General features: G+C 40.6%; 1 protein-coding gene across 2 annotated transcripts in view; it reads right to left on the bottom strand.

Annotated features, from left to right (window-relative positions):
- Window positions 1-16,477, bottom strand: part of UNC5C (unc-5 netrin receptor C) — a 381,554-nt gene that overhangs the window by 29,932 nt on the left and 335,145 nt on the right. For both annotated transcript variants that reach the window (XM_017542439.2, XM_017542437.2), the window contains 3 exons: window positions 15,084-15,171; window positions 5,574-5,742; window positions 2,439-2,672 (listed from right to left, as the gene is read on the bottom strand). In XM_017542439.2, coding sequence (XP_017397928.1) covers window positions 2,439-2,672; window positions 5,574-5,742; window positions 15,084-15,171 — 491 coding nt within the window. The remainder of the gene's footprint in view (window positions 1-2,438; window positions 2,673-5,573; window positions 5,743-15,083; window positions 15,172-16,477) is intronic.

Here is a 16,477-nt window from a genome sequence, read left to right on the forward strand (position 1 = left end):
TCTTTACTTCCTTTGCTGGCTGCCCTTCCTCCTCCCTTGCAATGCTAGGGCTTTCCTTGGTCCCCTGTCTCTAGGATACAGCTCTTTCAGCAACATTGCTTAGGGGCCGAGCAGCCAGGCTGTGGCCAGCGGCCTGGGCATGAAGCCTGCTGTCTCCACTTAATAGCTGTGTGAGCTAGAGAAACTTACTTAAACTTTCTGTGCCTTGGATTTATACACCTATAAAGTGGAGATAATGGTGTCTTACAGATAAAATGAAGATTAAATGAATATAAAGTATTTAGAATTTTGCCTTACACATAGAAGCTCTCAGTCATGTAGATGATGATGATTATTTTTTTTTGAGATGGAGTTTCATTCTTGTTACCCTGGCTGGAGTGCAATGGTACGATCTTAGCTCACTGCAACCTCTGCCTCCTGGGTTCAAGCAATCCTCCTGCCTCGGCCTCCCAAGTAGCTGGGACCACAGGCATGAGCCACCATGCCCAGGTAATTTTTATATTTTTAGTAGAGATGGGGTTTCACCATGTTGACCAGGATGGTCTTGATCTCTTGACCTCGTGATCTATCTGCCTCAGCCTCCCAAAGTGCTAGGATTATAGGCGTGAGCCACCGCGCCTGGCCGTAGATTTTTTTTATGATTATCTTCTACCTCTCTCTCTTGATATTCTCCCTGACCAATGTGGATAACAATTATCCACATAATGTAGTTGGTTCTTGGATTTCCATTTCAAAAATCTGTTCTCTGTTCAGAGAACCACATATATATTTCTAACTGTGTCTTGGGCATCTTTTATAGATGCCTAGTTCATACCTCTAATTCAGTATTCCAAAAGAAAAGGCACTGTTACGGACTGTCGTCTGTGTCCCCCCAGATTCGTATATGGTAATCCTAATCCCCAGTGTGATAGTATGAGAAGGTGAGGCCTTTGGGAGGTGACAAGGTCATAAGGGTGGTGCCCTTAGGAATGGGATTAGTGACCTTGTAAAGGAGATCCCTGAGAGCTCTCTCCATCTCTCCACCATGTGAGGGCACAGGAAAACGTCAGCAGTCTGCCACCCAAAAGAGGGTTCCTCACCAGAGCCCACCCATGCTGGCACCGTGACCTCAGATTTTCAGCCTCCACATGGAAGTTTGGGTTGGAACTGTGGGAAGTGAACATCTGTTGTTTAAGCCGCACAGTCTGTGGCACTTTGTCAGAGCTGCCTGAACTGTCAAGACAGGCACCATCTCTATACCCCGAGGCCTCCTGCCCCTGAGTTTGCTACTCTGACGTAGAGGCAGAAACTTGACCTTCTGCCCCACCCATTCAGCGTTCATCACGGGATTCTCTAAAGGCCACTTGAACAGAACCTTTTAGCCTTGTTCTCTTCATCTCACTCCTCCGTCATCATCCCAGCTCCATCACACGTCCCTTCCTGCTTTGACTCACCTTCTCACTGAAGTCAGGCTGATATTTCTAACACATATTTTCAACCATGTCTTTCTCCTGTTTACACCTCTCCAATCTCCATTAACTCAATAACTGAATCTCAGCTCCTCTCTCTGGCCATGAAGGTCTATCCAGACGAAATTCCTACCTATTATTCCAGGCTTACCAGAAGCAATATGCTTGTACAAAGTCTTTATCTATTGTTTGCTTCTGTGTTTATTCACGCTGTTCCCTCCAACTAGAAATCTTGTGTTTTTCCCTCACCACTATTGCTGATCAAAACCTAATCTTCCATTAGGGCCAGGCATCAAACGTTAGCCCCTTTTCAGATTTCCTCAAAGTGATGATGCCTCCGTCCACTGAGCTCCCATATAGCACTTTGCAACTGCGGCCTTTCCCACCCTCTGATTACCTCCTCAACCTCGACATGCTTCTTTTATTCCTCCTTCTAGATCATAACTTCCTCAAAGGCACTAAGTATATCCCCTAAAGCTTCGAATGGGATAAAATGAATGGCAATAATCACACCAGGAATTAAGCTCATTTATTCTGCAAAGCAGCAGCCTGTTGTCAAATGCTAACCCGCTCCCTCACAGCCCTCATAAAAAGAACGGGAAAGCATGTAAATGAAGCAGCACACCAGAGGAGCATACAGTGTGAGCAATTATGCCAATTCCTTTTATAGGAAGAACGCAGCTGAGATAAACATGGAAGGAGATTATTTACCATCCACGGGTCCCGTTGCCAAATTCTTCTAAATTTTTCATTAACAGAAATCAAGGAAGGTAAACAAAGTAGCCCTTGGGAGGAATCTGAATAAATAGCTCATGTATCAGCATGGCCTCAGAGAAATGTCTATCCTTTTAAACTGCATCCTTTGGGGCCAAACACATGTCTGCGCACTTGGGTACCCACACTCAGCCACGTCTCCAGGTGCGCACAGCCAGGCAAAACCTTGGCTTCCAGGTGAAGGTGAAGAGGGCAGGCCAGGTGGGAGGCACTTACCTTCAGGGCGTCCTGGGTGTCATCCAGACAGTAGACGCGGATGCTGTACTCCAGGGAGGAGCAGCACAGGGGCCCGAAGATGGCCAGCTTCAGGCGCTTTGCAGCCGCTTTGGTGGTGGAATGCCCGACCAGGGCGTAGGTGCTGAGGTTCTCTGTGAGGATGTGACAGGCCTCTGCATCCAGCTGAATGTAGCAAGGGGTAGTGAAGTTTTCTTCTCCAACCACCACCACATCCTGGGAGACAAGAGGGAAGGGTCAGAGCTAAGCCACCCAGAACACACACGGGCCACCAGGGATGGTGGTGAATGACAGTGGGTAGTGCAGGACCTATTCCTTTCTTGGTCTTTTTTCTCTCTCATGTTTTATGCTCTGTCTACTTAAGTTCTTCATCACTGTGTCTCTTTATACCATTGTCTTTACACTGAGAATATTCTTTATTTAGATATCCTTCAGTTTGCAGTTTTTGATCTTCTAAGAATCTATATTTTCCCTAAAAATCTGTACATGTGAAAAGAATTAGATAAATTAAGGAACTGTGCAATAATACATTAATATGCAATTCTACTATGCTCTTTCAAAACTCACCTGACATTTTCTTCCTAAAGAAATACACTGCTTTTCCTAAGTCATCTTGGTTGTCAGATTCTAAGAAAAGCAAGACATGACAAATTCCATGACACATAAGATACATTTCTGTGTTACTTTTCATGTGTCATTCAATAGTCTACTCTTTTAGACATTGAAAACATTTAGCAAGAAATAAAAATAAATGGATGTGATGATTTTTATTTAAAAAATTAGTGGCTAATTTAGCCAGGTTTTGATTCATCTATATAGTTCAGGTCACAGAACATATAATCTGAAAGACCAAGTATGGGACCCCAAAACCAAGGGCTGCGATTCCAATTGCATCCTGGGGCAACCAGGTGACAGAGGCATGTGAAGCAGGCAGGGCCACAGTCAGGGAGGAATGATGGAGACTGTGGAGAAACAGAGCGCACGTCTGTCTAAAGAGCTCAGCCTCCACTGCGCTTCAGCCCCTGGCTGCTCTGCAAGAAAGCAGGCCAAGCATGGGCAAAGCCTCGCATGTTCCAAGACACACTGGAAGTTCAGATTTTAATGTGCAATCTTCCAACTTTTAATTAACTCAAATTTAAAAGAAGATCTCAGACAGAAGAAATACACACATGATCATGAGTCAGTCTCTGTACTGTCAGACATGGAGTCAGTCTTTCTGTAGGGGCAGGACTCATGTCAACTTTGATTCCCACTGTATTCCAGTGGCCTGGCTCAGGGTGAGTGTCCAACAACTATTTGCAGAAATAGTGAATGAACACTTTGTTATAAATTTAGTTCAGAGGGCTATGCAAAGATATGAAAGAGATCACCACCTAGGTTATTATTTATTAGTTGGGCCTTGCAACATCATCTGAGCTATAACAGAGCCGTGTTTTAATAGCATCAGTGAAATAATTTCTTCTACTGAACCTAGACCTCCAGAGGAAGCTCCTAAAAAGGAAAAGAGAGAAAGAAGTTCAGAACCTCCAGGTTTATTGTAGGCATAAAAGGACACCTGGAAAACAGTCGCTTTCTCCAGGACAAAGGAAAGCCTCTGGTATCACCTAGTGGTGACATGGTACGGAAACCTTCCTGGAAGACTTGGCCGAAGAGTAATGATGTCCACGTCCCAGTCACGCACGAGTACAAGGGGGCTTTCATGAGGACTGCCCTCTTCTTTCCTCATTGGCTCAGTTTATCGTTACTGTTGTTACTGTTACCACTTAAACTCAGAAATGGATAGGGTGGTAGGAAGAGAATCATGCAAACAATTTAGGATCACGTCGGATTAAGACTGGATGTCTTCCAGATGAATCATTTAAAGGTTAAATAGAATTAAAGTTAGATCTGGATAAGTCTGGTCATAACTCAAGATCGAGTATGTTTATTTATTAATTGTGTACACTTCGGCAAAGAGCGATCCCCTGATATGGCCAAGAGTAGAACATGCCCATAGAAAGGAAATCCCGGTTAATCCCAGGTTTTCTCTGCTGCTCTTCTAGATCTAATACTGTATTTCCTTCAAATATTAGGAACTGGAATCTTCATGTGCGTCTTTTCTAAAAAATACTTTTCCTAAAAAATTATCATAGGTAATCACAAAGTATATACGTTTTGCATATGAAAACTTCCTATTTTATGTTTTACATTTTATACAAGTATTAATGTATAGTATTAAAATTATTGAATATTTTTGTTTAAACATATTACTGAAATAGAGGTGCAAAGTGGAGGGTTCTAATATAATGAACTGGACTTGTTTAAAGCATCGTCCTTAAGAAGTTATGATGGCAACAGCTGCAGAGAGCCAGAATGCCACGGATCGTTTTAATTCTAGTGGAGCTTTGGAGACACACCTTTTCTGTTCCCAAGGTTAAGTTCACAAGAACTATATCCCAGGTATGTATCTTCAAGTAAGTGCCTAACATTTTCTGACCCAGTTGCAACGTTTCTGTACCTGCAAATTTATATGTATACATTTGAGATGGAATCTCACTCTATCACCCAGGCTGGAGTGCAGTGGCACGATCTCAGCTCAATGCAACCTCTGCCTCCTGGGTTCAAATGATTCTCCTGCCTCAGTCTCCCAAGTAGCTGGGATTACAGGTGCATGCCACAGCACCCGGCTAATTTCTCTATTTTTAGTAGAGATGGGGTTTCACAATGTTGGCCAGGCTGATCTCAAACTCCTGACCTCAGGATCCCCCTGCCTTGGCCTCCCAAAGTGCTGGGATTACAGGCGTGAGCTATCCCATATATGTATATATGTATGAAGTATACATATACACATACACATTATATATATACATATATATAATTGATATTCCAAAAGGCACATGGCTAAGACTCTTATGTGCACTTATCCTATGAGTTATCTAATAAGTGACCATCATTTTCTGTGTGCCTATCAATCAGTAGACATAACTAACACTCAGGAACTAGTCTGCCTGTCTCTCATTTTGAGGGTGAGCTAAAATTCCACTGTTCTGCTTTAAAAATAAAAGGCCTGCCATAACTGCTTCTGCTTATCTGCACGGATTATTCTTGCACAGCATCTTTATCCCCACAGCAGCTCACCTCCCACTGTCCCTGTGCTGCCTGGTTCTTGAGCAGTATCTTCCAGTCCTCGGTATTGGGGTCCGCGCAGTGATGCATAGTGAGGACGATGGGGCGGGTGAGCAGGGCTCCTGGGGGCCCACAGCTCACCACAGGGGTCAAGAGTGTCTGAGAGTCATCCATGGGAGGCCTGGAAGGAGAGCAGAGAAAGGCATCAGTGACATTTCCATTGTATTTATGAACTACGCACTTGGGTTCTGAGAGCTACAGTTGTTATGCAAACAGGTCAAGTAGTTTTCTCTTGGAATTCTTTTTGTTTTCTGGGGAGTGGGCGTTGGGGAGAGGAAATAGGTGATGCAGAATTAAGTGCTCTTTATAACAAGACCTTGATCTTGCAGGACTTGAAGTCTTTATGATAACAATAAATTTGCCAGCATCTCTTTGATCCCCTTTTCTCCGACACAGGTCTTCTTGTGGTAGCTTCCTCTGAATCTATGTACAGACACTTTCAAGATGGAATGAGAATGAACAGAGTCCCTATGAAGTTACATAACCAGGTTTTCTGATAATTCTTGCCACTGGTCTCACAGGGTTTTAAATACTTTTGTGTTTTCAGGACCTGACTTGAAAAATACTTTTAAAAAATCATTTCAGAATGAGGACACTCTAGAGCTAAACTTAGTCCAAATGACTTTCAGGAATAATTTAGGCTAGTACAGCAGATTCATTCTGTCAAATATGACTAGAAAGAATATAGAACTGTATTTATACAGCAACTTAAAATGAGATCTCTTTACTTGTACAGTTCATACTCAGAGAATCTGGACAGAAAGAACCTCAAAAATACAGATTCTTTATTTTTATATATAAAAATTACCTTAAATCTTTTCCCTAACAAGACTGTAATCAACAAGCAAATGGATAAACTAACCCAACCTATCAGTAAATTTGTGAAGATGTAGTTCCAAAGGTGTTGAGTAGATTGCTCAGAGTCTAACGAATAAGTGCCCATTAGTGCTAAGATGAAAATGAATGCCTTCTCAACGACAATATTCAAGCTACTCAATCAGAATAGCATAGCTTTCGAAATCATGGACTCTCAGAATTTTTGAAGAACCTGTGGCAGTCACTGGGAAGCACCTTCTATCCAAAACCTCTCTACAATATGGCAGAAGGATAGTTAGTGCTATACTCACATCCAAAACTGCAGTCCACTGCTGCTAAAAGGTTACCTCATTTACCATCAACTCAAATTTACAAAAATTCTTATTTAGAATGAGCCCAATCTGACTTCCTGAAATTTCTCTGTTCGTATCCTTGACTTGCTTTTGAGGCTACATTGTTTCTGTATTTGGAGATCGTTATGATGTCTCTACAGTCTTTTTTATTACAGAACAAACAACCTCAATTTTTCCAACCTCAGCTGGAATAGCATGGCTTCCAGATCTCTCGTTAGGTTTCTATCTTCGTTTTCATATGGACACTTGTCATTGTTTTCATGGTTCTTGTTAAAACGGTGGCATCCTGAACTGAACTCATCACTCAGACAGTATGAGGGAGTGTTTTGATTTGCAATCTGTGTGTATATTCATGCCTCACAAAATTGTTCCGTTGATTATTCTCAATCAAGGAATTACTTATAAATATTATTTAGCAGGCTCCAGTTACATGGGAAGATGGAGATAGTATGGTTAAGCATTTCCTTTATAAAATGAAGCAATGAAGTTCCAAGGAAGTTAAGAAATTTGTTAAAGCTAACCACTCTACATATTCCTAACATGAAAGGCTCTTAGGCTAAGTCTAAGGACGTGGTTCTTAGGCTAAGTCTAGTTTCATGATTGTAATGATGGCTTTTAAACATAGGCACAAAAATTTATATTTAGTTTTTCATTTGAACTTAATAGTTTCAGGGTAAATTTGGTGTCATCTATTTCTTAATGCTGTATCTTTCCTCCAAACATTGCCTATGTCTTCCAGTCTTTTCTCCTCCCTAACCCTGATATGCTTACCATTTATGTTCTCATTCTAACCACTGATAACTTTGCAACACAAGAGTTGGAAATTTCAATATTTTCAAGGACCCCATTTGAAATCTCTTTCCAATATGACGTCAATACTTTGAGCTATATAGTTCCACCAAATGTAAACCCATTAAAATGGACATTGTCCACTTCACATCTTTTGATCTAATTCACATGCATATGACAAGGGACAGATCAAATTTCTATTGCAATAGTCACTTGAAATTTGTTTTTCTCTAGTCTTTATCTATGGCTTACATTTTATTTATTCCATATGCTAGAAGTTTGCTTACATCTATGGGTTATCCTTGTTGAACAGTCAATGAATGGTAGCAGTTGTTATTATTTTTAATATTGTTGGAAGACAATTATCCATGAATTTCTCATGTTTATGCATGGATGTTTGTATAGCAGTCACCTTGAAAAATAAAGACAATGTTTACTTCTGGAGCAAATGGCAAATATGTGTACTCCTAATTATAAAAGACTCAGGTTCCCTAAGCTCACAGGTCCTTTTCTGGAATGCAACAATTGAGTATGTAGATTTCATCTGAATCTTTTTAGATTACCATTTCTAAAAGGGGACTCACAAAATTGGCACAACGACAATGGTACTCTGTATAGCCCTATCGCTGTGGGTAATAAGCTGTCTGTTGTCTTTGATCCACAAATCTTGTGTCTTCTATCAGCATGCATAAAACTGTGGCGGCTAACTTGGTAGCTCACAAGCAAGTTTAAATCTTAGAGCTTTCACAGTTGACTATTAGTTCTAAGAATGCAATTAAAATTTGGCATATGTTTCCCTTAATAACTCTTGGCTGTCACTGCTTCCTCTCTTATTCTAAAACTGTACTAGGATCTCAGCAACCTATGGCTTTTCTTTTTTCCTGTTTAGAAAACCAACACAACTTTCACCTACTTTTAGTCTTTTAATAGCATTTACGTTCTCTTTGAGTAATAATACCCTTTCCTCCATTAAATCTAAAGTTATCTAGGTTCTTGGGAATGTACTTAAATTTGGAACTGTAAGGTTATTGGAAGCAAATTGAGACCTCTTTTCTATCCCCATTACCACCTTCGTTTTCATTTTCTCTTAACCCAGCTTGTCCTTCTTTCAGTCTGAAATTCATTCTCTTAAACACAAGTCAAGTTCTGCTTTCATTGTGTCGTAATTAATACTATACTATCTGCCTTAAGCAGTGACTTTATTATTGCTTAATTCTATTTTTCCTATCCTGGAGGCGGAAAAAACAATGATTGCATTTTTCTGAGCACTAATCTTACCTTCTAGTTACAAGCGTACCTTGAGAAGTGAACATTAAACTTTTAAAGAAGGAGACTACAGTGGAATCTATTTCAAGTGGTCTTTGCAATACAGTTGGGGATTGGAAACATCTATCTCTCAGTCTGGTGTTAGCAGCCGGTGCTTAAGGCAGGAAGGAGGAGGGGTTCTTCTCATCACTGACTTGGAACAGAAGGGCGAAGACTGCCTGCTGGGCTGGGGAGCTGTCAGACCTGTACTCTCCAAGTACACCCCTGGCATGCAATATTGATGGGCACCATTCTTGGAAGAGGGATAGCATAGGAAGGAGGGGCAGTAGGTGTCAAAAGAATTTATTAACCCAGTGAGGTGCAAGAATGTAATGAATAGGGAAGTGGTAAAGTGGAATTCATAACAGGGAATGAAAAACAAAGAAATAATGGTAAGATTCTCTTATAGGCTTTCAAGATGAGAGAAGTAGCATTGAAATTGGAAATATCTGAGCATATATGGAAGGAGTTAGGCAGGATAAGATTTAACTATGTGAAAACTAAGGTCAGAGTGTGTAACACATTTCCTTCATTTACACAAAGGAAGATATTAAAATACATAGAAAAGAGCAGAAAATAAGTATCTTGGATTCATGTTTTTGCAGAGAAGAGCTTCACTATGTCTCACATGTTTTCTAAGCAATTCAAGCAAACAATTTGTAAATATTGATTGCAAGTGATATGAAAATGAACATAGAGCAAAAATGAGCTGCAGAAGCGGCAATTAGGTAGAAAATCAGCAAAGAACAATGATTAAAATTTTAAATGTTTTCCTAAGTCCAACAAAAATAATATTCCAGTAAATGCTGGATGGGTGCTGAGTCCTCTAGGACAAAGCCCAAAGAGAGAAATGTCAGTTTCCTGTCAGAAATATTTTCTCATCCTTTGTCAGTATCAGTGAGGAGAACTTCTAATCAAGAGTGCATAATTTACAAAACTTTCACGTAAACCATTGCATTACCTGCTCATGGTACACCTGTAAGTTTGTTAGTGTATGTCTATTACCTCTTTCCAGAAGATGAAACTGAAATCCGCTGATATTAACACACTTGTCTGAGGATGTAAAGCTCGGTTTCAAACACAAATCATTTAATTTCTTTCACACAATGCTGTATTTTGGGTTGCTTAGAGTGGGTTTAAGTCTTTGTGAAACTATCATTGTCTGTTACCTAGAGCAGGCTCAAAACTCCTTGAAAAGAATCTGTCTCCATCCACCTCTGTGGGAATAGGAGATGCTTTCTAGTAATGGACATCTCTTTTGTCTGGTCCCTCAGGATGATAATCCCACCCTAGGCTCAGCTGCCTTTTAAAGCACAGGCCTTCACACATAACTGGCAACTTGAAATATTCGCACTCTAGGTACCTGACAGGGACTATCTAACTCACTTGCTATCAAAAGCTCAATTGTGCAAAAATAGTATTTATGAAAGCCACTCCAAAGGGCGTGCCACCATTTCCCTAAACAGACCAAAATCTATCCCTGGATCAAGCCAGAACTCATACGCATTATGCTTATCTACTTCACTGAGGGACACTGATAGAAGCAGCCCTTGAAACTCATTGTTGGTTTTCTTGTAAGGATGGTGTTCACTGTATTAGCAAAATGTCTTCTTTATGAGAAACCAAAGGAAAAATAATTGAGTTTCTTCTGAGCGTATTTTTTTCCTCATGGACACGCGGATCTTGTTACTTAACACATTCCCTTATTGAAAGGCTCAGAAATAGTAAATTCATGGCCTGGTACCAGCAAATGTGCTCGGAATTACATTAACTATTTTATATTCTAACTGCTTGCCTACTTTATCTTATCTTTCATAACTTTATTTTCCCTATTTTCTTACCTTTTTTATCCACTTATTTAAATTTATTCCTCTTATCAAAAAGAAGTGTTTTCATAAACTACCTTGAAGCATTTCTTTATAAGTAGGATTTCAATAAATGTACATTGTCAAGAACAGTATGGGGATAAGATTTAAATATATCTGGACTCACTTACCCCCACCGTTAGTCTTTTTATAGCTTTTCCTTCAAACTGAGGCACTTGAGGCTCATGAATGAGAAAGGGCTCTACTAAAAGGAGAGAGATCACCGTGTTTCCTTGAGACAAAATAATGTCAACTACTATTTTCAAAGTTCCAAAAAATAACATGGTAAGCAAATCTATCTCCTATATGATTACTTACATAGGGAATTTTGGACCTCTATCCTAACACATTACTTTATTATTTATATTTAATAACTATATATGATATGTCAGTTGCCTCACCACTAACTCACATCTTAAACCATTGCTAAGGGGACTTCACCAATTAAAAAAAAATCCTGAAGGCCACTGTCGTCCCAACAGTCAGTTGACGAATCTAATCATCTTTTTGTTGTTCTTCCTCTTTCTTTACGTTTTCACTTTAATAACACCCGTTTTCAGGCTCCATCTTGGAGCTCTCTTTACCTCTGATTTTCAAGATCCTGTTTATACCACAGTTTGTCTGTCTACTCTTAAAGCCTTCATTCATTCATTCGGAAATATTCATTGAGGAGCCACTACTCATAACGCAGTAACATATTAAGAACGGTGCCAGATGCAAACTCTTCATTTGCCTTATCCTTACATGGGCCATTTCGTTTCTCTAACCACACCCAAACCTTCTTAGGAATACTTCTTGAAGTTCTTTCCCCAGTTCTTTTTGCCTCTGCATTTTCTCGGCTGGAGGTTCCTTCCCTGCCATGACTTCACTTCCACGTCCCTAGCAGGAATCCACATGCCCACTAACACTGAATACATCCGCACTGGAATCTGTCCTCTCCCCTAGAGCCATTGCTGCCTCTCACCTTTCTCACAATTCTCACAGTGCCCCAGGCTTGATTTCTGAATCTATTCTGTGTGTTCTGCCTCTTTTTTGCAACACTTCTAGCAAGCTGTGAAACACTTTCTCTTCTGAAGTAGATTCTCTTTACACACTTTCCATTCTCTCAGCCTGGGGCCTGGCTCACCCTCTGGCCTGGCTCTTCCTCCTCCTCTTCCTCTCACCTGCAATTGCTGCCAGGGCCACCCCAACACCAAGCCTTCTGGGCAAGTCCTTCTGTTCCCTCCACCCATGCATCCCGCGCACTGTCACCAGATCAATCTTTAAAAAGCGCTGCTATTCCTGTGTCACTCAGCTGCTCAGAAACTTTCTGTGGCTCCCTACGGTTTACAAAACGGCGTTCTATTTACCTTTATATTTGGAATGTCTAAATCGATTTCTTGATCTTCTGATGAAACAGCTAGGTGAGTACACAATGCAGAGAAAAGGGAAAATCAGCTTTCATTTCTTCAACTCAAATTGTTTTTCAACAAGATTAGAAAAAGGACAAAATTTCAGTCCAGGTCGGGTTCCTTTGTGCAAACTGCTACTAGAAACAAGGCAAAAAGGCCCATGTGAGCAGCATTAATTGTGGAAATTGTATCCACCAGGAAAACAAAGGCTTTGCCCCTCTCCAGAGGTCTGTAAAGGGGGAGAGGTAGAAAACCTGAGTGCAGCCTTGTAACTCTGCACCCTCGATGGTCAGAGAACTCTTGTCCCATCTCTGTGGCTCATTCAGGCTATTCAGCTGCCATCCTGCACTGTCGCTTAGAGCATATTCAGTAATGATAAGACCCCTCTTGTCACATCCACTATGCCACATGTAATTAAGTTCACGCCTCTTTTCAGACAATTCACTTCCACAGATGACCAGCTGGATACCATCCAACTGGAAACATACCCAGATTGGGATGCAATAAAAGGAATCAGAGAGAAGAAAAATGGAGAAAACTGCTCAGAATTTTCCTCTGAAAGCATAGTAACATCACAGCTCCTGAGGTCCTCACAGAGTCTTCTCCCAAAGTAGTTCTGTGTTGTATCATGTGTGGATAGAAAGGATCTTTAGTGAGCAAGAGGAAGCGTATCCAAAAACGCACCATAATAAGTAGGCAGAGGTGTGGTTTGTGCATGGGTGCAATGGAGAAGAATGGCACATTAGGAAGCAGAAAGCACTTTGTGGTCAGCAAAAGCCCGAGTTTCAATTCTGCCTCACTCAGCTACCAACTGTGGAACCCGGGCTATGGAAACCAAATCCCCTGTTTCTCAGTTTCTTCGTCTTTAAAGTAGAGCTCATCACAGCTTGCAGAGTGTAGTGAGAAGTGGAATTAAGAGTTTGCCGGATGAAGGGCAGGATACCTTGTATTATGACTATGTTCTAAAGCACATTCCTGTCACTGTGTTTTCACGACAAAAATGCATCTGGTTCATAAGAGAAAACTAGTGATGAGAAGACTTCTCAGTTATGTGACATGGTTAGCCTCCTGTGTTTGTTCCTTCGTTCATAGTCTCTGGAGCATATTTTCTTTTGAGATCTTGAGGTTTCTCTAGCTTTATTTTTATAAACAGAACTTCTTTGATGCACACTAAATTCAACAGATAAGTCCCTCTGCACCTAACTTCAGATGGTAGGCATAGCAAGGAGTGATTTCTGGTTTCCTTTACATTATAGTCAAAGGCAGAAAAGTGCCCAGCTTTATCAATTTTCTGTTTTCTCTTTCCTTCATCTGAAATGTACAATCATCCTGGTTAGGGTGCCCAGGAAACTATGGGAAGAGCAGGCAAGTGAGTGCACACACCTCTTTCAGCTTCAGCCCGTGCCTGCAGAAGCCCCTAAAGGCTTAATCTTCAGCGGCAGATAAGGAGAAGCGGATGGCGAATAAGAGATCCCCGGCAATTCACTGTTTCTCCCCAGAAAGCACAAGCCAATACCTACTTCTGTTTAAACAAAATGTCCACATTGGCAAAGGCCTTGATGGACAGATGTACTTAATGCTAACCTTGACTCTGGATGAGATAAGGAAAAATAAAATAAAATAAAAGAGGAGATCTTGGAGTTTGCTCATCTTCTTTTCTCTTGATGCAAAAGAAGGGAGATTTGAGGGCCTGTGAATGTTGCTTTGCATTGGGAATGAAAAAAAATGAATATTTGATGTGAGCAAATACAAGCCTTTTAGTGATTTTCTGTTGCTCAAATTTAAGGCATGAATAATGCTCAGGAATTGAATTATTTTCTTAGACAGGCTAGTATTTATGTAGGTGGAAGTACAACACCCGAGGAAAAAAATGTTCTGGGTCACACCGATTATAAATGCCAATATCTTCACCTGAGAGCTTAATAAAAAAGCTTTATGGCTAGTGAAGAACAAGACTAAAAGTGGGTGTTTTTCTGAGGATGAGAGCTGGGAAAAGAAAAGGTGTAATGTGTTGTAATGATAACCTAGTTCTGCATTGTCACTCATGCTTTATATTCAGAGCTTAGGGCTGAGGAGCCGAAGGTTTTCCCCTTGGGAAAAACAATGATAATTACATGATGAGGATCTCCATTTTAACAACATCTTTCATTTGAAGATCTGGATGTGCTTCAGAAGCATTAATCAGGCCTCTAAAGCACTATTTAACACACTCATTTTACATGGAAACTAATCAAGAAAGAACAAATACAATTTGTTAGAGTCCAAACTGAAAACTGAATTTAGGACTTCTCAATGCCTCGTTATTTTTACTTAAAATAACTTCACCTGTTTGATTATAACACATTCTAAACAAAACCTTTTAATTCAGCCTAGTTTTATTCAATCCTAGACCCATTCTGAATGACCTAACGTGGAATTTATCAGTGCCAAACCTAAGAAGGAGATTGGTAGCACTTAAGCTACAAGACAGTTACAAAGGGAAGAATCCGTGGGTAAGAATTAAGGGCTAGGCTTAGTGGGACTGGTAGGGATGGGGAGAGTTGTTCAATCCTTTGTGACCTTTGACTCTGTAATGGGAACAGGCTAGATTCCTGAGCCAGATCCCATGAAGTCCATGTCTCTGTCTCTACCCACATGTCTCTCTGGACAATCTAGGGATCACATTTGTGGATGTTTTTCCAGGAAATATGGCAACATGTCCACTTGGGAAAAGATCTCTAGCCTTCTACCCGTATTCAAGATCTGCAAAGTGTTTGGAGTTTCAAAGATAAAGAGAAGTAAAACCTGACCTTTTGTAGGTCAAGGAAAAAAAAATGTATGTATGCCAGAAAATGTATGCAAGGCACTCGAGGCAAAAATATGTTGGGTTTATTGTGTCTATTGTATAATTCTCCTCCAAGTTAGACATTGATAAAGTCAGTGCACCAGAAAAAGCATATTTACCTCATGGTTTCTTTCCTGTGTACAGTCACATACATTTCATAGACTCTCCCTTGAGGAATGGCCCCAGCGGGAATCAGCAAACTGACTCCTGAATAGTAAAAGAGAAAAGCAGTCATATAAGACCTAGGAAGCAAAGCTTTTACAGCATGTAAAAGGGAATGAGATTTTGTGACCATGCAGCCATAAGCCTGCTTCGTTTTCTCTAAAGACATGTAAATATTCCGAGTTGCTCCATTTTCCTTCCTCATTGGCCTCCTTACCACAGCTCCCTCTGAACTCCTAGGGAATTAAAGGAATGATGTAACTTTTTAAACTCCTGTTTTATTTAAGGAACAGACAGATGGTCCCACTGTTGTTTTCCTTGCAAGACAAGGGGAAAACCAACAACCGCTCAAAATTTCAAAGAGCTGTAAGGATGCATCATTTCTAATTTTTTTGAAAAATCTCCACGAGATTCAAAGTCAGGGAAATGCCAACTTCAACCACACAAAAAATGTATTTTTGAAATATCTGGTTAGCATCAGTGTAATTCCATAATGGCATAAGAATTGGTGAAGACCGTTTATTGTATGTAGCTCTAGAAAGTGAACAGTAATTGCTAGCTTAGTCACAGCAGGTCAAAGCGTTTCTAGTTAGTTCTAACTTGTGCCCTTTTGCAGGACTATTAGATTGGGCTGTGTTCTAAGCTGTGTCTGCCGTAGCAGTGGTTTGCAAATTTGAGCTCACATCAGAACCACCTGGAGAGCTTGTTAAACCACAGAACCCTGGTCCCTACCCCAAGTTTCTGATTCAAACATATGAGTGTGGTGTAGGAGATTTTTTTAGTTCAACCAATTGCCAGATGATCCCCAATTTGGTGATCTGGGGCCCACACCATTGCTCATCATCACAAGGAGTGATTCAGGGTAGAGAGCACCCAAAGACTTTTGACTCCATCATTTGATTCCCATCAAATCCAGCTTACTTCAGCCCCATACAAATTTATAAAGCATTTTTGTGAGTATAGTGTTTGGCACTGCTATGAATTTCAAGAAGGAGAAGACAGTCTTTTGTCTAATTTATACTTTAATTAGTGAGGAAATGGAATATGCCTAATGAGCATGAGGTGATACAAAAACTTGCCTGACCACACTTTTCTCTCAAGAGAAAAGAATGGAGAGTTAAGAGGTAGTAGCTATTCACAGGCCTTTATGTAACTGGTTGAAGATGTCGAGCCACTGCCTTCTTGAGAAGGAAAGTGATGTGAGAGCCCTGGTGTTGCAAGAAGTAGACTGTTGGCCAGGCATGGTGTCTCATGCCTGTAATCCAAGCACTTTGGAGGCCAAAGCAGGCGGATCACCTGAGGTCGGGAGTTCAAGACCAGCCTGACCAACATGGTGAATCTCCACCTTAAA

The sequence above is a fragment of the Cebus imitator genome, unplaced genomic scaffold, assembly GCF_001604975.1.
Source record: "Cebus imitator isolate Cc_AM_T3 unplaced genomic scaffold, Cebus_imitator-1.0 Scaffold144, whole genome shotgun sequence".
Lineage (NCBI taxonomy): Eukaryota > Metazoa > Chordata > Mammalia > Primates > Cebidae > Cebus > Cebus imitator.